We start from the raw sequence: 22,524 nt of genomic DNA, 5'->3' as shown, positions 1-22,524 counted from the left end.
ATAGATTTATAGATGTTTTATTAAGTAATTTAAGCGCTGCTGTCGAATTCTTGTTTTTCCCTCTTTGTTGCAAACTGGTGTTGTGAGAAGGCTTTTCTAGGAGTATTGATTTACCCAACCAGGCGTAGCTCATGCTGTTAAGCATCACCTATGAATCCTCTGTGTTGGTTTTTGGTGGTCTTTGACTCACTGGGAGATTTTGGATAAGGGGAGAATAGGTCAAGTGTCATGCGGTTAATAATGAAATAACGGCACCCCTTTAATATTGCAATCTGAGCATAATTTTTATGCATAAATTTCTGAGATATGTGCAAATGTGCTGTGGTATAGGGGAATATATAAATTTAAAAAGAGTGTCTTGTAATGCCTAAATAAAGGGAAAGTTAAAAATTTTTTTATATGGAAATGAAGTTAAGCTAATGCATCACATATAGGCCTACAGTTTATAAATATCACAAAACCTCTGAAGGTACTGTACCACATCATTTACATAAACGGCGTTCTTTCCCCTCCTCAGTTACCTTTTGCCTTGTAAAATCCGTGTATTGCTTGGGGTCTTTACAGTTGGAGGGAAAGTGACTGATTTGCATGTAAATGATTCCAACAACAGCAGCTATTCACGTCGCTAATTAAACTAATGTAGGAACGTTGACTTGCTGACATCATGGACGCTCATTACCATTCACAAGCTGGAGCGAGCCAGTCGAGTCCAAGCCACGGTTCACTGAGCTCTCATAGCCTGTTATTGACGAGAAGCGCAGGCTGTTCCTGAGTGCTGCTGGTGGAACTATCGCGGAGAATCGCGCTGGATCTGCGGGGACCTTCGATCTTCGTGCTTTCGCGGTACTGTAGATGATTTATCACAAGCATCGGAGCTTGAGGCATGTATTCCCAGGACGATACCTTTGTGCGAACTAAAGCTGGCCAGTAGTGCTTGACAAAGTCGTGCGGATTGAATCGAAGCGAGCGCTTGTTTGTGGAGACCGGAGAAGTGAAAGTACTGATCGCTTTTCATGCTAGAGATGCGTAGCCCGTGCTTTGATCGATTCACGACGGAAGACATCAAACTCTCTTATCTTCGTTCATGGTAAAAGGTAAGCATTTGTGGCTCTCTGTTGCTTTAATCGGGTCTGCGGTTTGTATTCTGCGTTCGCTGCCTGATGTGGTCCAAAAAGTTGATCCATAAACTTTTATTAAGCAAACTGGTTTTCTTTAGGTTGGTTCACTTTACTGATCTACGCGTATGTTAAAAATAGCCTACTGTTATTGGAGAGCAGTCTTTTGTGGGGTTTACCTTTTTATACGTCTTTCATCTAACAAGATGAAAATGGCTGTTAAAGACCGAAACGAGGCTACAACTTTTTATTGTTACCTTGTATCTTCAGTCATTGCTAGTCGGATTAAGCCTTTGTTTTGTTGGATTAACACATGAAGGGACAAAGAGGATAATAATACCCAACAGGGAAAGAAAACCCAGACAGCTGCTGTTGAATTCGTACAAGGGGTTTTTCCTCACCCGCTCGAGTTTGTTCATTATGAAGGTACATGATGCGACAGTGAATCGTTCTTATGAGTCGGATCTTTTTAGTGAATTGGTTGACCAGGGTCATGAAACCTGGCTGAATGATTAGTTCACGAATCGGTCCAGGCGGTTCTCAAGTTAACAATTTATTGAACCGAGAACAGTCAGTTTCGTGCTATTGAGATGCGAATCGATTAATATGCTTTTTATAATCTTTTTAATTCTGTGAGAATAGAAAAGTATGGAAGCCCATTTCCGCCACTGAATAAAAAAAAAAAAAAAAGGTTATTGCGACTTTTTTCTCAGAATTGTGAGTTATAAAGTCAGAATTATGATTATTTAAGTTTATATCTTGCAATTCTGACTTTTTTTTCCCTCAGGATTGTGATAGAGAAACTCGCAATTGCTAGTTATAAAGTCAGAATTGCGTGATATAAATTTGCAATTGCGAGTTAAAGGTGCTGTAAGTTTTTGACTGTACTAAAGCATAAAAATACCATAATATGTTTGCAGATATTTAAGAAACATGCTAAGTTAACATACTTGTTTATCTGAAAAACAATGCTACAGTCAGTTATTCTTCTTTTTTTTTAAATGCGAGTTCCGGGCCGGAATGTCAGTCTCTGTTTTGGTTTGTGAAACCCACCCCCTGCCAGTTTACCCAATTGTATTTCGGCACCCCAGGTTGCCAGTTGCCATTCATTGTCATGTGCGCTCGTTCCTGCTGGTGTCGTTAATCTGGCAACCTGTGTATGCATCAAGTCTGAGGAGGAGGGCCGGGTGAAAAAAAACCCTCTTCAGTATTTTGAATTCGAAAGGTGCTACATACAGCACCTTTTAAAGTCCAGTTTTGAGGTGGGGGGTGGGGGAAGACTGTTCTCAGAATAGCGAGTTTATATCTCACAATTCTGACTTAATTATTCGCAATTGCGTGTTGTGACAAACTCACATGTCTGAGAAAAAAAATGCGAGTTTATATCACACAATTCTGACTTTCTCAAAATTGCGAGTTTGTCACAATTATGACCTTTTAACTCGCAATTGCGAGTTTGTCATGCAATTCTGAGGAAAAAAGTACGAATTGTGACAGAAAAAGTCGCGATTACCTTTTTATTTTTTTTATTCAGTGGGAAACAGGCTTCCATAGGAAAGTCCACGCCACAGCTGTAATGGTAATGAATTGAGATCACTTTCAGAATTTTGATTTTATGTTGCTGATGAACGGTGAAATTGACAGCCAATTGGAATTCACTTGGGAATCAACAGAACATGAGCGTGTATTAATAGAGTCATCATTATAGTTATTTTTATAATTATTGCTCTTGGGGTGAACAGGCCTTAGGAGCTTTTGGAGTAGGCCGTGCATTTTACAGATGCGTGAAAGGTAAAAGCCGAACATCAGAAATGTTACAAATAAAACATAATGGATTTATGGTTACAATGATTGTGTGACTGTTGTATCTACATGTAAGAAACAGTTGGTTAAAAATTTAGCTGTCCAGGATGACGTCGTGTTGCAATTACTCGATAACGTACCAGTTTTTTTAACCATCAAAAAACCAATATGCAGAATGTCTCTGCTTTCCATCACTGTTTTGATGCTTCGCTTACTTGCTGTCGATGGGATGTTACTCTGGGCTGAATTCATCTTCTTGTACAGCACTATTTTGATTAAATCAATATCGCTTCCTCCTGCACCCCTCTGCAGCCTCCATTAAACTGATTTCTTTTTCTTTGAATAATTGATTTATTTACCTAAGTTCATATAGTAGTATGTCATCTGTCATGAGTGTTGTCTTGTTTCAATTACTTGTATCAGTGTTTACATTATGGGAGCTTTTAAAGTCATGAAGGCTCAGAAATGTGACTACAGTAAGGTCTTCCTGTGAATACAGCTGTGTTGTATTCTATATTATTGAAGTACAATCTCAGTCAATATCACAAAACAATGCTTTGAATATGAAATCAACAGATTGAAAAAGCGGTCACCAATGTTTAATGTGGGAAAAGTATATACAGTTGCATATACACAAAAGATAAGTGAGAGAAGATGGTGAATTGGTTTTCACTAGCACCCAGCTGTGACCAGCTTCTCCTGTGTGTTGCCCTTTAAAAAGCTTGTTTAATTCATCCGGAATGATGCCATGGAAAAGCCTGGGAGCCTCATCAGAGACTGGAATTTTTGCTACAACCAATGTTATTTGACCATTATTGAGATACAATAATAGTTTATACTAATTTAGATTTTTTTTTAGTAATTTTGTGTGTTTGTTTTATTTCAGCTAATGTTTTCTTTTCAAATAGCAGATTTTTTTTTCTTTTTTTTTTTTATATATATGGTCTTAGTTTTAGTTTTCAATAATAACCCTGGCTACAGCAGACCTGGTTTCTCACTTTTGTTAAAATGGCAGTTGTATTAAAGATGACAATGCCACTGTGTCTAGCCATAGGCTATTGTTAAAAAGAATTAGATGAGATAATCTGGTGGTGGCATAGGCCTGGTTTTTAAGGGGATAAGTTTCCCTCGAGCTAACAATAAGTCCACATCTGTTGTTGTCTGAACAATTTAAAAATGCAATGATTAACCCACAATAAGCAATTGTCCGATCAGATCATAAATCACATTTACCCTGTTCCGCCTGGATGCCTCAGGGGCATAACAACCTTCTGTGTCATCCCTAGATTACATTCCCAGTCATCCATATTTGCTATGTGGGACAAATCCTTTCTAAAGGATCTCAGTGCAGGCTAGCGAATCACACTGACTTGGTCTTAGCATAACGTTTGTAATGAAATCAGCATGCATAGTTGCAACCCAGTGTCCTTTTTAATTCAAATCACATTTAGATGATTGGAAAAGCATTATCAGTGGACCGTGGAGTGGTATTGAGCCTGGAATTTGCAGTCATGTGCGATGCTAGTCAAAACATGGAAAGAGTTTGACTCAGTCTGTTCTGTGGGGTTGAAAAGGGAGTTCATTTTTGTCCGGTTCATTTATCTGGACCAGACCAGCATCTCCATGGAACTCTTTTATAGTAATCCCAGAAATCTGGCTAAATGCATTCATCCTTTCCAAATATGCATGCATTAGTTGTTATGACCAGATAAAATGTTCTTCCCAAGAGTGCCGGATTGCTTTGTAGTGCTTTCTTTTTGTTTTTGTTTTCCGCCCTTTAGTTGATATGCCCTGCAGAAAGACCAAGCACTGTTGGAGAGTGGATAAGTTTCTTAACAGTGTTTGGTATTCACTGATGGACAGTTTCTGAGGGCCTCAATGTTCCTGTGATTGTTCTATATTAAAGCGAGTTGTGAAGTTGCCACCATCAAGTAATGCGGGTGAATTGTCCTTGCTCAAGGGTGTTGGAACTGCAGAGAGAGCAGCTGCATGGCCTATATATAAGTCTGCTCACTGTTACCTCCCACAGAACCTCCTATCTAGTCGGAGTCTTTCATTTTGATTCAAAGAGATGCTTTTAAACTACTTGAGGCTCATGCAGGTTTTAAAGCACTTTATCCTTTTATAGGTTGTTTTTGTTTCCTTCATCTTAAATATTTATAAGTGAACTATTGTGTTCTAGGCCAGTGTTTCCTGTTGTTGTCTCATTTACCCCCATGGCCCCTATTAGTAAGTACTAGTAAGTACACCTTCATTGACGTGAAGGAGTTTTATTTTACTGGAATGTTATTTGCCAGCATTATTATTATAGTCAGCATGAAATGAAAATCTTTTTTCTAAATGCAAGTTATTGATCTTCTTGTAAGCAATTCATCCATTCTCATAACTAGATCGTCTGGTGAAACAGAACTTCTCTCAGGTGACACATACCAGTCTTTTTGATCTCACAAAACCCACTCATTACGTTCAATCGTCTGCAAGCTCGCATTGAAATCAAGTCCCTGCATTTTTTCAGATAGTCCGTTTTGCTGGGCTCTGCATCACAATATCAAAGAGTCTGCTGCTACTTTTTTTACATTGTGACTTTAATGTTATTAAAGTGGCCGTTATAATGAGACACCTGAGGTTGTGTGTTGTCTGTAAATTTTGAAACCAAAAAAAACAAAAACAAATTGTACTGACCCCAATTATTGGAATGGTACAGGTTTAACAAGGCATAGTCAAAATTGATCTGTGTAGCCCCCTGGAAGAAGTTTAAAAACCCCTCTTTGGGAATGTGTAATTGTGTTATAGTTATAATTGAGTCACAATGGCTTTTAGTGTAGTTAAGCTACAGTCCATGTATGACACAATGGGTATTTGAATAATTGTAACAATAAGTACGTTCCTAAAATGGTGCGTGTCACCTCTGTCTTTCGAAGCAAATTCAATGCCAAGGCCATATATGTGTGCTAGATAAACCCAAGCTGCAGTTCCAGTATCTAGGTCTGTTAGTCAAATAACAAAAACAGGACTGGTAAACCTTTCCGTGAAATGTGGAAAAGGCAAATAATTGTTTCAATCCGGATTAAATCTTACATTTAAGTGCTTCTTAATGCACTTGATGGTTTAGACGCCTCAATTGCAAGTTTGTAGAAAAAATACCATGACGTATTCTTCATATCCTTAGGACAATAGAAGCATGATGACACAGATCTGCTGATGGCTTAAACTGAACCAATAGACACTTTTTTTTCTGTCTTGCTTCCATAGCAACTAGAGTTCTTTGACGTAGATGATTCTATAGAGTAAACAAGTCCTTAAGTTAACCATCTGGCTGACGTGAAAACGTCAGTCAATCATTGTGTTACTGGCCGGTGTCTGTCTTTGACACCTTACAGCCTGTCAGGCCTCTGAGGTGCTAATGGGATTGGCCCTAAGTGGGCGGCTTGTTTTCTCTTCCTTTGGTCTAAGAGGTTAGTTAATCTGACCAACTGGCCGGCGTCCTCAGAAAGTGTGGTTTTGGCAGAGCTGTGTCTGCTTGTCTGGACACTAACCAGACGCTGCGTGTTTGACTGGTGGAGTGTGTGTTTCATCGTGACATGAGTCATTGGACGTGTTGAGGGTTTTTGTTGGAATCTTTGGGCTGGATATGTTGATTGACAAAGCAAATTAATAAAAAGAGAAAAGATGTGTGGGAGAGTTGCTTGAGAGGTTAAATTGTAACTTGAGATATTAGCACAAAGTCAATTTGTTGTATGCGACTCATGTATCGTTCATTTGTTGTGTTAAAGGAGTTTACTGTTTGAGGGAGATGAGAAATAAGTATTTAAATGTCAAAAATGCATCTTATTGAGATAAATTGCTGTTAATGTGATTTTATTCAGAAAATTCTGACATGTAAATTGATTTTAAATGTATATACCAAACTTATTTTTACCATAAAGATGCTGACATAAGCAGATAAAATAGTTTACAGAGTTCACTTGGACAACTCAGGATGAAGAGCTTATTTTTATAAGACAATATATTAATGTGAAATGTTGAAAAATAAACGGAATACGGAGTAAACTGTCTATTCCAGGGGTCTAATGTCTAACCAAACTAATCATGACAGAGAAATTAATGTACTATTGTAATGTACTATTTAAATAGTTTTTTGACAGTTGTTTTCTTTGCTATTTTAGGAAAATCTGTCTCCACTGTAAGTGCCCTCGTGAGGAGCATGTTGTGAGCGTCATGCCACTAGAGATGGAGAAGACGGTGACCAAGCTGATGTACGACTTCCAGAGGAACTCTACATCCGATGATGACTCGGGCTGTGCTCTGGAGGAGTATGCCTGGGTACCACCCGGACTCAAACCCGAACAGGTAAACACATTTTTCCACCCTGTACCCAAATCAGACTTACAGTACTATTTAAAATGAGTGTAAGTTTGTTTATTTTTTAAGAAATTGGTGCAAAAATGTGTTAAATTGATCAGAAGGGACAGCAAATACACAGTGAAAAAAACAAACAAACAAATAAATAAAAATGCTTTTGAACTTTCTACTTTTCTAAAAAGAATCCTGAAAAAAATATCAGGGTTTCCACAAAAATATTAAGCAACACAAATGTTTTTAACATTGATAAAAAGAAATGTCAGCGATCGACATATTAGAATGATTTCTAAAGGATCATGTGACACTGAAGACTGGCGTAATGGCTGCTGAAAAATCAGCTTTGCCATCAATTAAATATATTAAAATAAAGTTAGGGTTAGGTTATGAAATCATATTGTTTTTGCTGTGTTTTCAATCAAATAAATGCAGCCTCAGTGAGCATAAAAGACTTCAAAAAACTATTAAAAAATCTTACTGGGTTGATAAATGGAATGCAGTTTGTTAATGTAGTTTTTATTTTCATTGGGATGTTTGGAGAAGCATTGAGGCATTCTGTATAAAATTTCACAAGGTTTTAAATGTTCAGAATTTAAATACCTTTCTCATTTTGTTACTGTAGCAATTCCTGGCTTGGTGTATAGGGTTTATTAGGTACCGGTGTGTGTGTGTAGAACTCTTTATGGGCCGGTGAAATTATTTATAGATGCGAGTTTCATTTGCTCGATGAACTGAAAGAAAGTCTTGTTAACGCAACAGAAAAAAGTGGGTCAATAAGCAATAAACTGCAGCGGCTATAGACTATATTGGGGCTTTGGAGGCCACATGATGTGCATCTGATCAGTTCTGGTTTATTTATTCACATTTTACCTGTCTGAATAATGTTATCTAGGAAAGACTGCTGGCCGACATTTTTCCCTTTCATCTCTTGTTTATCATAAATACTTGATAAAAAATGATGGTAGTCAGTGTATATATAGTAGAATCTCCTAGTTATTCTGTGTTTCACTGATAAATGGTTCTCTAGGTTATATTCCAAGAGCCCTCGGTTTGTAGAGGCTCTGGTTTAAGTCAGTTTTTCACCATCCAGGCAGATGGATGGGAGGAAGTTGCTGGGATACAAGAACTCGGTGTCCATGCATGTTATTAGCAAGCTATTAATTATGCCTTTCTCTGTGCTTTGAAAGCTGGTGTCTGCAGTTTCACCCAGAGACAGTGATTACCTCAGGCCATGACAAATTAGCTTTGCTTAGACATAGAGTGGAAATTTAGGCCATCCACATCTATAATAAGATAAGATGGCAGCTCTGCTATGCATTTCAGAACATTTGGGATCTGGTTTAGAACAAGAAAGCATGTTTTGCTGCAACTTTCCAGAAACTGATTATGTTATATGCTGCAAGGGAATACATTTTTTTTGTACCAGATTCATTTGAAAGTGGGAACATCTGCGGTAAAATCATTATCCAACAGATATTTTTAAAATTCGGTCTTTGTAGTGTAGACACCAACCATGTTTGTTTCCAAAAATCTCTCTGACACTTGCATGTGTTCTCAAATGCTCACATGAGTGGAATTAGTCGTGTAATCCAATTAGCTGCTAAGAAATGTATTGGCCCATCATTCTGAGTCATCTAAGCAGCTCTACCTGCTACAGATCTTTTTCCTCTTTTCTGTTATATTGTTATATAAATACTGTTATGTTATATAATATACTATTATACTGTTATATATTCCATATGGGCTGCAAACAATTATGTCTCGCAACCACTGTAGGCCGATTCCTGAACAAATGACTCTCATAAGTGAGTTATTTTTAGTAAATAATGTACAACTCGGTGTATCTCAATTTCCAGAATGAATCCCTCTTATGAACTGGTTCTTTACAGTTAATCAGTGACATGTGATCAGTGTAGCCAATTTACAAAAATATACAGCGTTATTCTAACAAGTTGGTTCTTCATAGTGAATGAAAAACATATAGAATGACCTGTGTAGCTGGATACCTAATACAAAATAATCTTATAAACCAGTTATTTTGTGAATATTTAAAAAAGATGAGTCACTTGTTTGAATCCGTTTGAAACACTGCCAAATGTATATTATAATTTAAATAACTGGAATCGAATAAAGAATTTGTGAATCAGGAAATTTGTCGCAGCTCGAGATGTTACTGCTAGTGAATCAACCATCAACAAATTATGGTGCAGATTTACTGTGTCATCCAGCGTATGCTATGCCTCCTTTCTCTAAGGCATTGCCTTTATTTATTCAATGGAAAACAGCTGTTTGGGCTTTGGTTAGTTTGCCCTCAAATCAAGAGCATTTGCATTTTGTTCACCCTCTCTCTGTCTGACGCAAAAAGCAATTGCCAGGTCCCTTGACACCAGGGTGGGTTGCCAGATCCCTTCCTGCTGATTATAGTTATTTCCACAAGCTGTTCCTCTGTGTGAGTGCTTTGGGCTGTGGGTCCATGTCCTTCTGATCACTGCGTCACAACAGTTCTTTTGCTGGCCCGGGAGCGTGTTATTGTTGGATGTCTGCACTGTAATTTACCAGGACCAGACCACAGTTGGTGTTTCGTGAAATGTTCAGCTATCCCAAAAGAACCTCTGCACGAGTCCTTCAGAAACCCCTTGCTGACACCGTACCGGCCAACACAAGCAACAGCAGAGCCATCAGCTCGGTTAAAGAGACAGCTCCTTATTACAGGGAGGCATTAAACACAGGACATGGACGGAGCTCTGAAAACAAATCCCACGCCTCACCGAAGAAACTGATGATTTTGTTTCAGAATGTATCCCAAATGTTTCCTGCTCCTTGTAAAAACACACTTTGATGGGAGTCTGAGATGAACAATATTTCATCCGTGTCTTTACATATCAGTCGTTCACACTGCTCGGTAAAAACACAGGTAATGTAGAGTCATACCACATCTATGTTTTTCTTTAAAGGCGAAGGTTTAATATTTGCACCCCTAGTGGCACCAAACGAAACTGCAATTTGTGAACATCAAAGTAATGATGCAATTTTTCTGCAGCTTAATTGGTCACATGTTGTTTATAGCTCAGGTAATTGGCCTTAATATCTGTAATTTCCATGAGCAAAGTTTGCAGATTCCAAATCAAGCACTTTTATATTTTCGGCTTTCATATTATATTTTTAATTGAAGTTTTTGTAATTTTCTTAGGTGCTTTGTCATTTTTAATTAGTTTTCGTTTCAAACATTTCTGTTTTTAAGTTTTTGTTTAATTACCTAAGTGCCAAAATCCAAGTGTGTGTGTGCATAAATTCAGTTAGTTGCCTAGTTTTTCTATTCTTGAAGTTTTTCTTCTAATATTTGTTTTATTATTTTAGTTTGAAAAAAGTAATAGTTTTGGTTTTAATAACACTGTTGTTGCAACTGTTATGATCTCAATTGCTCTTTAGCACTGTTTCTTATTCCTTGCAGTTTATATGTTGTGTGTGACAGAGGCAGATGGCCCCTGCTATATATCAGATTAAGCCATTAGGCCATCAAATCTGTGTAATAGGTTTGGATGGGTGGTCTGAGGCTGCAGGACCTTATTATGGCTCCTACTAAGTCTGGATTCCTCCCTGGCCAGTTTGCTTTCCAAAAAAAAAAATACTCTAGCCACGAGTCAATAGGCAATTATATTATTGTGTAATGCAGACTTGTGTTCTCATTATTTGGCCAATTATAGAATGCAATGTGTGATGTAATAACACTTCAATTTCATTATGTTAAATAGACAACTGTGATAATGTCCATTTTTGTCCAAAATAAATGTAAACCTCATATGCTAATTAAGTTGGGATGAGCTCTGGTCATACATTCTTATTATCTTTAGATAAAGAGTCCTCCATATAAGCATGTCAGGGGGGATAGAAGGAGCCGATTCCATTAACTCATGCGTTGCTCATCCATAAATCACTCTGACTGTTATAGCTGTGTGAAAGACAAGGACGTTGGGAAAAATGGGGGGGAAGGGGTTAACAACAACAGGGATGTAGAAATTCCACCCGTGTTTGTGACCGAGACACCCAAGTGTGTGAGCTCTGAAACTTGCTGGTGCTTTATTATTTGTTTTAAATTGTATTTATTTCAGTATTATTGTTATTATTCATTTCTTAACGTAAATCATCTCAAAATAATTCATCCCTCAGTTTGAGACTTTTGAGACAAAATCCAACTGTTTAATTAACAAACGTGTAAAAACAAGAAATCCACTGCAAACGTGTTGTAATTGATTGATTGTAATAATAAAATAATTTTATTATTTATTTACCCTTGAACCAAAATCAATCCAAGTGTTTAATTTTACCATGTAAAAATATCAGTTTAGTTTAATAATAATCCTTTATACATTTATTTATTCTTAATTATTTTGAATTCACCTCTGTGTTTGTGACATGTCACCAAAGCATAAAATTAATTTAAACATATTTTATTTAAACAATAGCTATTTAAATGAATTAAGTTTTATTTTTTACTCTCATCACTCAAAGTAATTCAAAGCTGCTGTTGTTTTCCAATGTCATTCCAGGTACATCAGTATTACAGCTCTTTGCCAGAGGATAAAGTACCATACGTGAACAGTCCTGGGGAGAAGCATCGCATCAAGCAGCTTCTTCATCAGCTCCCCCCACATGACAATGAGGTAAAGATCAGCTTGGGGTCTTACATGAAAAGGTCACCATTCAGAATGCATGTGTGTTACATGCCATCATTTGCAACGTGTGGCCATGTTTATGTGACACCGCTGACCTGAGTTCTTGTTGCGCAGGTGCGATACTGTAACGGTCTGGATGATGAGGAAAAACGAGAGCTGAAGCTCTTCAGCAACCAGAGGAAAAGAGAGAACCTGGGCCGCGGTAACGTCAGGCCTTTCCCGGTCACCATGACCGGAGCGATCTGTGAACAGGTGTGCAAGCATGATATCAGAATGAATCGTGGTTTGGGGTGGAGGAAGAGATCAGCTTCAGTGGTTCACTGAAATGGGTAGTTTTGTTCTTAGCCACTTATTTTCATTGTCGGCTCCAAGGCTTCCTCTGGTTTTGTGTGTGTTAGCCCACCTGGGATGTCGTGTAAGTGCCAGTAAGTGAATTAGAGCTGAATCTAAGCTGGATATGCATGTCTGTGACCACCTGCCTTGTTTCTCTCTCCTTCTGTTACTTCTTAGGAACAGATGTCACACTGACACAGTTTGGCTTTTTTTGCTTGTTTTAAATTTATCCTCTTAAAGATATAAAGCCCCCATTTAGCCCTCAGCTTTGTTGAAAAGATGCAGTCTTTCCGATAAATATTGGTCTCGAAGGTAACTGGCACGCGAGTGTGTTTTTGTGGGTAGTTGCACGTATCTGTCTATCCCATTAAACATTCTCTGACTTTTCCCATAGCGCTATATTGGAAAATGCTGAAGGAGAGCTTTAATGAAAAAAAAGCACCTTCTCTTTTCAGAAGCAATATGGTGGCCATTTGTTATATATATTTTTTTTCTCTATGCTTTGTCACTGAACGTGCAAAAATACACTACAAGTTTTAGATCAGTAAGATGATTTTTTTTTTTTTTTTTTTTTATAGAAATTAATACTTTTATTCAGCAAGAATGCATTAAATTCTAAATTCTTGAGGTGTGGATTTAATTATTTTTTTTTTTTAAATCTTTAAACTTTTATATCAAAACTTTTCATTTTATTTTAATTGGTTTTATCTAATCAGTTGGTAGACAAATAGCCAGTCTGTAAGCACAAAATATTAATTTAACATAATTATTATTGATTTACCATGCTGCTAAATGACCTATAAATGTCAATAACATTTTCTTTTTTACTTTCCTTCCTACCATTTAACCTTCTTCATCCGTTTTTCTCGTTTTCAGTGTGGGGGGCAGATAAACGGAGGTGACATTGCTGTCTTTGCATCACGGGCAGGCCACGGGGTGTGCTGGCACCCACAATGCTTTGTGTGCAGCATCTGCGACGAGCTGCTGGTGGATCTTATCTACTTCTACCAGGATGGGAAGATCTTCTGCGGCCGCCACCATGCTGAGAGACTCAAACCCCGCTGTTCAGCCTGCGATGAGGTTAGACACTCTCTCCTTGCCCTTATAGGACATGAACCTCTGTACAGTAGTTTGTATATTGTATGTGCTAATTAACCATTAGGCCATCGCAGGCCATCCAAGATGATTTTGTTTCCTCATTGGAACAGATTTGGAGAAAGTGCAAATCTGTAGTGAATGGGTGCCGTCAGACTGAGGGTTAAAACAGCTGATGAAGACATCATAATAATCCATAAGCGACAGTTTAGTGATGGATTTATTTCGGTTACACTATATTTTGATATTCCACTTTAGACATTCTACTAACTATAAGTAACTTTGTAACTACATGTCAACTAATTCTCATTAATTTGCAACTACATGTCTACTAACTCTCAGTAGGGTAGGTTTAGGGTTAGTAGAATAAATTGACATATGCTTGCAAAGTTTCTCATAGTCAGTATGTTGTATGTTGTGGACCCATCAAAATAAATTGTTAGAAGATATTAAGCAGACGGTCTACTAATACTCTAATTCAGTGGTTCTCAACCTTTTTTTCCACCGGGCCGCACTATGGTCCAAGTGCAAGTCTCATGGGCCGCACACATGTCATTTACATATTACGTCATCAAAACAAACCAACCAGATTTATAATATTATTTATAGCCTAAATATTATGATATCTAAACAATTATATTTATTGAAATAAATAATTGTAAGTTGCGATTGTAAGTTGCAGTCTGTAAGACACGCACAGAAGCGTGACTTGACACACGATCATTGCAGAAAGTGTTCTTTCACAAATGTAGCCTTGATCCAAATATGGAAAGCATTTTCGAATTTAATAATCTGAGCTTCTCTCCAGAGATGTTTTGCCACATTTCTGTAATTAAGGATGATTGCTGCTTAGCAGCCTATGGGTGTTTCATTTTGCCTGAACATCTTCAAGTGAGTGGCGGGGAAAACCGAAAGTTGATGCCGAAAAGTCCAGCACTCTCTTCACTAATGATGCTGCGACTATTCTTGTTTGAATGCTTTCCTTCGCTGGCATTTTCGTTTGCTCCCTTAAAAAAAAAATTGGTCCATTCTGATGCTCAATTTTACATAACTAATGGCTGCTGATGACTATTTGAATTGAATTCTTCCAAAGTGCGCGCTTGTAAGTGTTCGTTAAATGCGTAACATTAATTACGTACGTCTGCTCATGTCTGAAAATAATAGGCCTATATGAAAAACAAAATTATTTTACATAAAAACATTATAGCTTATATTTGTTTAGAACATTTTTAAATTAATTGTAAAACTGAAAGTTATTTTTTAATTGTGTTCAGCACATAGACTAACATTCAGCATGGTGGGCCGCATTTGGATTCGTGACGGGCCGCGGGTTGAGAACCACTGCTCTAATGACTGCTAGTTGTTGCAAAGTCACTAACTGTTAATAGAATGGACTATCGAAATAAAGTGTTACCTTTATTTCTAACAAACATGCAGCTTTTCATTTGCCAAAGCATTCATTGATGGACAGGAGTGGTGTGGATTATTGTGAATGACTTATTGTTTTTATCAGTTGTTTGAAGTCTCATTCTGACGGCACCCATTCATTGCAGAGGATCCTTTGGTGAGTAAGTGATGTAATGCAAAATTTCTCCAAATCTGTTCCAATAAAGAAACAAAATCACCTTGCATAACCTGAGGGTAAGTACATTTTCAGAACTATTTTTATATTTTGGTGAACTATTCCTTTAATCATCTTGAGGTGTGGTCAAAACTACACATTGGTAAACACAGTGAAAGTTGAACAAACTTGAATCCATGTGAGAATTTTTCCCCCTCCTGTCTCTCATTCAAAATGTCCAATTGCATGATAGCACTTCACTTATGAAATTTGACCATACAAAAGCAAATGTGATGGCACCCCTGAAGTGCTATAGAAAAGCGCTATGCTTAATTTGCCGTAAAATGTAAAAAATTGAGATGTCTCTCGTTGTGTAAAGACTGCACACAATGAGCCCTGTTTCTCTAGTTCTCATTTTGTGTAAAGACAGCTGACATTGCATGATTACCATGGTTACAGAACTTCATCTCTATAGTGATAATAGAGTTACTGCTGTGCTTCAGCTCGGTCTGTTGCCTCAGCGGAGCTTTTAGCTTTAGTCCTGTCACTTTCACTGCAGAAAAATGGTCTCACTCTTATCTCTTATCTGTCTCTTAGATCATTTTTGCAGATGAATGCACAGAGGCAGAGGGCAGACACTGGCACATGAAGCACTTTTGCTGTTTCGAGTGTGAGACTGTTCTGGGAGGCCAGCGTTACATCATGAAAGAGGGCCGGCCGTACTGCTGCACCTGCTTTGAGTCCCTGTACGCAGAGTACTGCGACTCCTGCGGGGAACACATCAGTAAGAGCCCATCTATCAGTGCCAACCAGGAATCCTCTCGTGTCCACGCTAGGCCGTTCCACTTTGCTCTTGCAGAAATTGCCCTGTAGCAACTGTCAAGAGACGACTGACCTGCTTTTTGTCTTTGTCGTTAAGATATTAAACAAGAAGAGCAGCATTGCGAGTTGATAGTTTAGTCTGGCCTTAACATTTCGCTTTTTGGCAGCTTGTTTCGCAGAAATTGAGTCTGGAATTACTTTCCTCATAGAACCACAGAAAGTAATTTTGTGAAACTGATTATAAACAGGAAGCAACAGTGCAGGTTTTCAAAACAGATGTTGTCCATTAAAGTGTGGCTGCTTAAAGAGAGCTGTGATTAAAATCGAATGCATTTCTGCAATATGCGGCACACCATATAATCAGTTTTCTCCAAACACATCTATACCTCACGAGGACACAATCCTTCAAAGGTATCTTAGTTTGTGTTTGTTTTCATAAAGTAGCTGTCATTCAAAATCCACACATTTTTAAGCTTATGTAAATAAATTCTGCACTCCAGTTTTCACAGTGCTGTTAATTGCTCTTGTATCTAAAGCACTACTCTGTGCATTTGCTGAAATGCAATATAGAAATCATTGACACAACGCTAATTTTCATTTTGTCCTACATATTAATTTATTTGAAAAAGATACATTAAAATTCAATAATAATAATAGCATACCACTCCATGAGCATGTTTTAAATTTCTGTATTAAGTGTTAGTTTTTATATATATATATATATATATGTATGTATGTATGTGTGTGTGTGTGTGTGTATATAGTGTATATATGTATACACACACACACACACATATATATATATATATATATATATATATATATATATATATATATATATATATATATATATATATATATATATATATATATATATATATATATATATATATATATATATAATATTTAAGTTTATACAAACTTATACTATATACTTACATATTAAGTTATGTATATTAAGTTTTAAATACGTCATTTGTAATGTATAAATTTTTTCCCTATCACTACAAAGGTTTTAGAAACTGCTTCACTGCTTATCTATATTCAAAGTCTTTTTAGACCTTTTTGAATGTGTATAAAGGTCAGTAAGTCTCATAAAAAGATCAAACTATATGATATTTTACCTGGCATGTTTTAAACTAGATGGTTTTTCTCTTTTCTTTATTGTGGGCTCTTTTGTGTGTCATTGACCCATAGTTTATGAGCAATCTCTACATATTTTAGTTTTTTGGCATAGGTGCATGTGTGTAATTCATACCTTCTGATCGTGCAGGTATTGACCAGGGTCAGATGACATATGATGGCCAGCACTGGCATGCCACCGAAGCCTGTTTTAGCTGTGCTCGGTGTAAGAAGTCCCTGCTCGGTCGTCCTTTTCTACCCAAGCAGGGTCAGATCTTCTGCTCTCGGGCGTGCAGCGTTGGCGATGACCAAAACGGCTCTGATTCTTCAGATTCTGCATTTCAGAGCGCCCGTTCACGTGAGGCCCGGCGCAGCAGCTCCAAATCCAACAAGAGCAATAATAGTGGTAGTGGAGGAGATGGGAACCAGGGAGGAAAGGTTTCAGCTGGGCGTTACTCTGCTGACGTTGACCCGCTGTCCCTGCAAATGGATTTGCTTAGCCTATCCAGTCAAACTCCAAGCCTGAACAGAGAATCTCCATCCTGGAAGAAGCCAGCTGAGATGTATGGGTTCGAGAGCCGTAATGAACTCCCTTCAAACCCTCTTCATTTGCTCAGTCAGTGCAACATCCGGACTTCCTATTCTTCAAATCTGTCCCCTGGTCACCCAGCAGATCCAAGGCTCAAGGAGCCTGTGGCCTCCAAGAGACCCCCAGTATCTGCTCTGAAAGGACAGTCTTTGAATGAAAACTGGTTCCAACCCGGACCAGAGGACTATTACCCACCTGCACTGCGAACACAGGCAAGCTTTCAAGAGGTTCCTCACAACAGCTTTATGGATAAGCGCTCAGTCAGCCTGCATGTATTCCAGAGGGAGAAGGATGTTGGACTGCAGATGGGCCGTAGCAGGAACCCAATTAGTTCACTTGGCTTTAGTGAACATCTCACACCATTAGAGCAGACGCCACATGGATCTATGGAGTCACTGGCTCTATCTAATGCTACAGGTATTTGATTTTTTTCTTTGTCATTTTTTTCCCCCATTTTTTATATAAATGTATAATAAAAAAAAAAAAAAAAAAAAAAAAAAATTATATATATATACACATACACACACACTACCATTCAAAAGTTTAGACATTTTTAAATGTTTTTGAAAGAAGTCTCATATGCTTACAAGGCTGCGTTTATTTGATCAAAAATACAATAAAAATAGTAAGAATTGAAAATATTATTACAATTTAAATGAGCTTTTCTATTGTATTCCTGTGGTGGCAAAGTTGAATTTTCAGCAGCCATTTCTCCAGTCTTCAGTGTCCTCCTTATATATGAAAGAAAAAAAAAATTCTTATCAAAGTTGAAAACCGTTGTACTGCTTAATATATTTGCAGAAACAGTTATACATTTTTCATGATTCTTTGATGAATCGAAAGTTCAGAAGAACAGCATTTATTTGAAATAATAGAAATGTAATGTAAAAGTCTTTTCTGTCACTTGATCAATTTAACGCATCCTTGTTAGGGATTTGAACGAACCTCTAAAAATCTTGTTTATTATTTGTCAACTTATTGTCACACTCAGTTGGGGATGCAAGAGAATATTACAGTTGTCTTGCATGTGTTTCCACTCTACAGGTACATCTGCAGATGGAGGCAGTAAACGGCAGGAGCATTTGTCTCGCTTCTCAATGCCAGATTTGAGCAAAGATTCCGGCATGAACGTGTCTGAAAAGAGTAACATGGGCACCCTCAGCTCCTCTGTGCAGTTCCACAGCTCTGAATCTCTTCGCAGCCTGAACTGCGCACAGCCCTACCTGGAACTTGAAGCCCCGGTGCAAGTCAAATTCCCTGTGCAATACCCTCGTGAACAACCTGGAATCAGTGCTTTGCCACCTGGTTTTGCCTATCAGGAGGAGGATCGCGTAAGTTTGGTAAGCAATGCCAACAACGCCCGTCTACCACCCATGAGTGAACGTACCCGCCGGCGCAGCATCGACCATCAAGAGCCACGGCGTCGACACCACCACCATCGCTCTCGCCGTTCCAGGCGCTCCCGTTCGGACAATGCACTTAACCTTGCTGCCGAGCGTCGCCCAGCTCCGAAACGATCTCAGTTTCATGTGCGTGAGGATTATGACCAGTTCCCTCCACCCCGTGGGTCACGGGACAACTACGGTAGTGGAAGCAGCAGGGTGAGACAGCAGCCTTTCAGACCTTGCCCTCGGACAACCTCCGACCTAACCCTTCAAAACCCCGCACTGCACCGACACCAGGGTCCTTATTCGTGGGACCAGTACGATTACGATGACGATTGGTGCTCGACCTGTTCCTCATCTTCCGAGTCAGAAGATGAAGGGTATTTTCTGGGCGAGCCCATTCCCAGACCGGTCCATCTGAGGTACATGACCAGCGAAGAGCTGCTACGCAAATACAACTCTTCAGGACTGGGCGCATCCGGTCAGTTTGGAAGCCGAGGGCAGTTACACACGCGCAAACGTAGGAAAAGCAAGAATTGCATTATATCCTAAAAGTCGCACCTGCTGCATCTTGCACAACCTTGCACAAGATTTGATTTTTTTTTGCCCGTCCCTAAAAGGCTTTTCGGTGTTGTGAGGCTATCAGTGAATAATACGCAGTCATTTAATTTGTTCACAGCTAAATTGCATATGCATGATTTCCCATGGGATATTTCTGAATTATTCTGGATGTTACACTTTTTAAAGGACTTCTTAAATATTAAATCCACAGCACTGTTGCCACATTTGTTACAGCTAATGTGCAATTTTTTGTTATGTAATCCATTCAGGCACAGTGATGTTTTTTTTCGTATAGTGTTTGCTTTGGGCTGAAAATTCCATTAATAAGATGTATATAGGCAATTGTATGAAGAAATTCACTAAGTTAAGGATGTAATGTAAATTATCTGTAAATGATGTTCCACATATTTTTATATTTTGTATCAATAGAATCATTTATGTACTAAGCATAATGTAGAGAAAATAGTAAAGGCTTGCACGCTAATTTGTTGATTTTTGTCCTGTATTGGAAATTAAAGAGTATTTCTGTGAAAGATTTGATTGACAGCTCTTGGTTCTTCATCATCAGAGCATTCTGTGATCTCTGACTCAGATTAGACACCAACACACTCGCCATCTGCTCCATGCATTAATGCAAAAGTCCACAGGGCATCCACAGGATCCAAATGGCTAGTCTCGCTTACCGATACACCTCATTGCTAATGACAGTGCTTATGAAAATTCAAGGATTCATTTCGATTTCCATCTTCGATTTGGGATTTTAAACGATGGGGAAACGTTTGCATCTCTAGTTCAAGCTTTGCATTCTAAACCATCATTCTGTCAATAGTGCTGCTGTTTAAGCAATAAGATATAAGAATATCATATTACTCGTAGACTAAGAATGTTATTTTAGCTGCTGGTTAGTACATATGTGCTTTTCATATATTTATACGTAAACCATAACCACAGTCCCATGTGCTATAAGCCTGAAAGATGTATCTGAACTTGTTAAAAAAAAAAGTGGCAAAGACAGGCCAGAAACATGAGATGCTTTGCGCTACTGTCTGAGGAATGTTTGTCCTCATATGTACTTAGAAGTGGTCAGAAGCGTCTTGAAAGAAACTTTCTGTCAGTCTTATGGTATAACCAGCTGCATAAATGTGATCTACATTAGATCTCTCTCTCTCTCTCTCTCTCTCTCTCTCTCTGTTTCCTCTCATTTTTGTTAGAGAATAATGAATTGGCAGTCCTTATTAAGATTATAAAATAGGTGTATTTGAACTGAGAAGCTGTAAGGAAATAATACTCGCGTACAGTGCTGCCTTTTGTCGCAATGTCCGATACGTGAATGAAGTGTGCTTTTCGAATCTTTTCGAGTCGAAACTCTTAATACGTTTCACAAATGTGAGAGGAACAGACCGAGCTTTAAGTATATTTATTCACTAATAATCTTAACCTGCTGTGAACTTTTAACAACTACTATTGGATCATTCAGTCAGTGTGAAATGACCTCAAGAAAGATTTGTGAACGAATCATTAAATTCATTGAAAATATTTTACTTGAACAAAATTCATTCACGAATACCGCTACTGAACTAAAGACTTTGATTCAACTTTGGAGCTGGAGTGGACAGATTTTCAGTTGGTAAAATCTACTTAAATTGGTGACAGATTTTTAATGTTTGTGTGATCTGTCCCTTTAATGACAGTATTATTCTATCCGTGAAGGAGCAGTTTGAATGTTCCCTATCAATCAATAATTGCTCAACCACACTTTTGCAAATGGAACACATTTCTGTTTGATGGTTATTTAGCCACACAGTTTTACAGTGTGAGTTTTGCTGGATTTTGAAAGAACAGCAAATTTTCACGAACTGCATGATATAATGTTAAAAATAGTCCCCAGAGGTCCACTGAGGGCTGATACTGCAGACAAAGCAAAACCGTGAAATTGTGAAACAGCCCAGGCGTAACTTATAGTCATAATGGAAAGTGTCAGACCTGTCTTTGCCATTAAGGGCAGTGGCCCATGTTGGTTTTTCCAGACAATTTCAGTTCATTTGTAAATGGCCTCCAACCAACCTGCATCCCTGATAGCTGAAGCTCATTTGCCACATTTTAGATAGCAAAGCCTTTTGAATTAGCTCCTTTGAATTATTTTACTTGATAATATAGTTCCCTTACCTTCAGAGAGATGCATCAAGATTAGAACATTTCTCATTCACAAGTAATTACAGATTTATTTTTTCTTTGGGCATCTAAATCGTTTATAAAAGAGTCCTCTTTCTCTGCCCAAGAATCTCTACTGTCCTTAACCTAAGGAATATCTCATAAAACCATAAAGAGACTCTGAGTTGACATTATCCTACTTATGACCCTATATTAATCTGTGGGCCATGACTGAATTAATCTAAGGACCAGAGCTGAGAGCAGGCATTATACTTAAAACCATTAAAACAATATGTATATAAAATATGTGAGTTTATAGTCTATCCATCTATTGTGGAAATTACAAGTCTTTTCAGCAATTTGTGGTTTAACTTTATGCTTTTAGAGCATTTATGTCAGAGGTGACTGATGTAGAAAGCACTTTCAATGACGTGACTTGACCACCGCAGTCATTATTAGTTGACTCGAGAACTGACTGCTGTAATTCCTATTTAAATATGATTGTCTTTTATGCACAGTTTTTAATGTAAATTTATCTCTGGAGCATTAAAGTTAAAGCCATCAACCCCTGCATAAAGTTTGATATATATTCTAACTGTCGTTTTAAATTTTTAACACTCTTTCCCCCGGTTTCACAGACAAGGCTTAAGCCCAGTCCTAGACTAAAATCTAAGTCTGAGCTGTTTCAACTGAAAGAAACTTGCACTGACTGATCTTAAAACATAACAGTGCCTTTTTTTGCCTCAAGATACACACCAGTAATGTTTTTTCTAAGTAAAAATTACTTAAATGTCCTAATTGAACTATGGCCTAATCCTGGTTTAGTTTGAGCCCTGTCTGTGAAACCGGGCCTTTCTGTTTTTTCAAAGCCATGTTCTATTAATGTCATCCAGTTTCAAACTGAAATATTCAAGATTAAGCAAAAATGACCACAAACAACTGGAAGCTTGAAACT

At 38.0% G+C, this 22,524-nt stretch overlaps 1 protein-coding gene across 1 annotated transcript; it reads left to right on the top strand.

Moving 5' to 3' along the window:
* Window positions 1-560: 560 nt before the first annotated feature.
* Window positions 561-19,948, top strand: prickle2b (prickle homolog 2b). Its single transcript, XM_079396122.1, has 8 exons — window positions 561-1,094; window positions 7,085-7,268; window positions 11,825-11,938; window positions 12,065-12,202; window positions 13,160-13,363; window positions 15,537-15,723; window positions 17,035-17,889; window positions 18,517-19,948. Exons 2-8 carry the CDS (start codon window positions 7,137-7,139, stop codon window positions 19,407-19,409), a joined length of 2,523 nt encoding a protein of 840 aa, XP_079252248.1. The 5' UTR covers window positions 561-1,094; window positions 7,085-7,136; the 3' UTR covers window positions 19,410-19,948.
* Window positions 19,949-22,524: the final 2,576 nt, after the last annotated feature.

The sequence above is a fragment of the Barbus barbus genome (genome assembly GCF_936440315.1).
Source record: "Barbus barbus genome assembly, chromosome: 37".
Lineage (NCBI taxonomy): Eukaryota > Metazoa > Chordata > Actinopteri > Cypriniformes > Cyprinidae > Barbus > Barbus barbus.
Note: the sequence above shows the minus strand (reverse complement) of the source record. Positions and strands in the feature narration are given on the sequence as shown.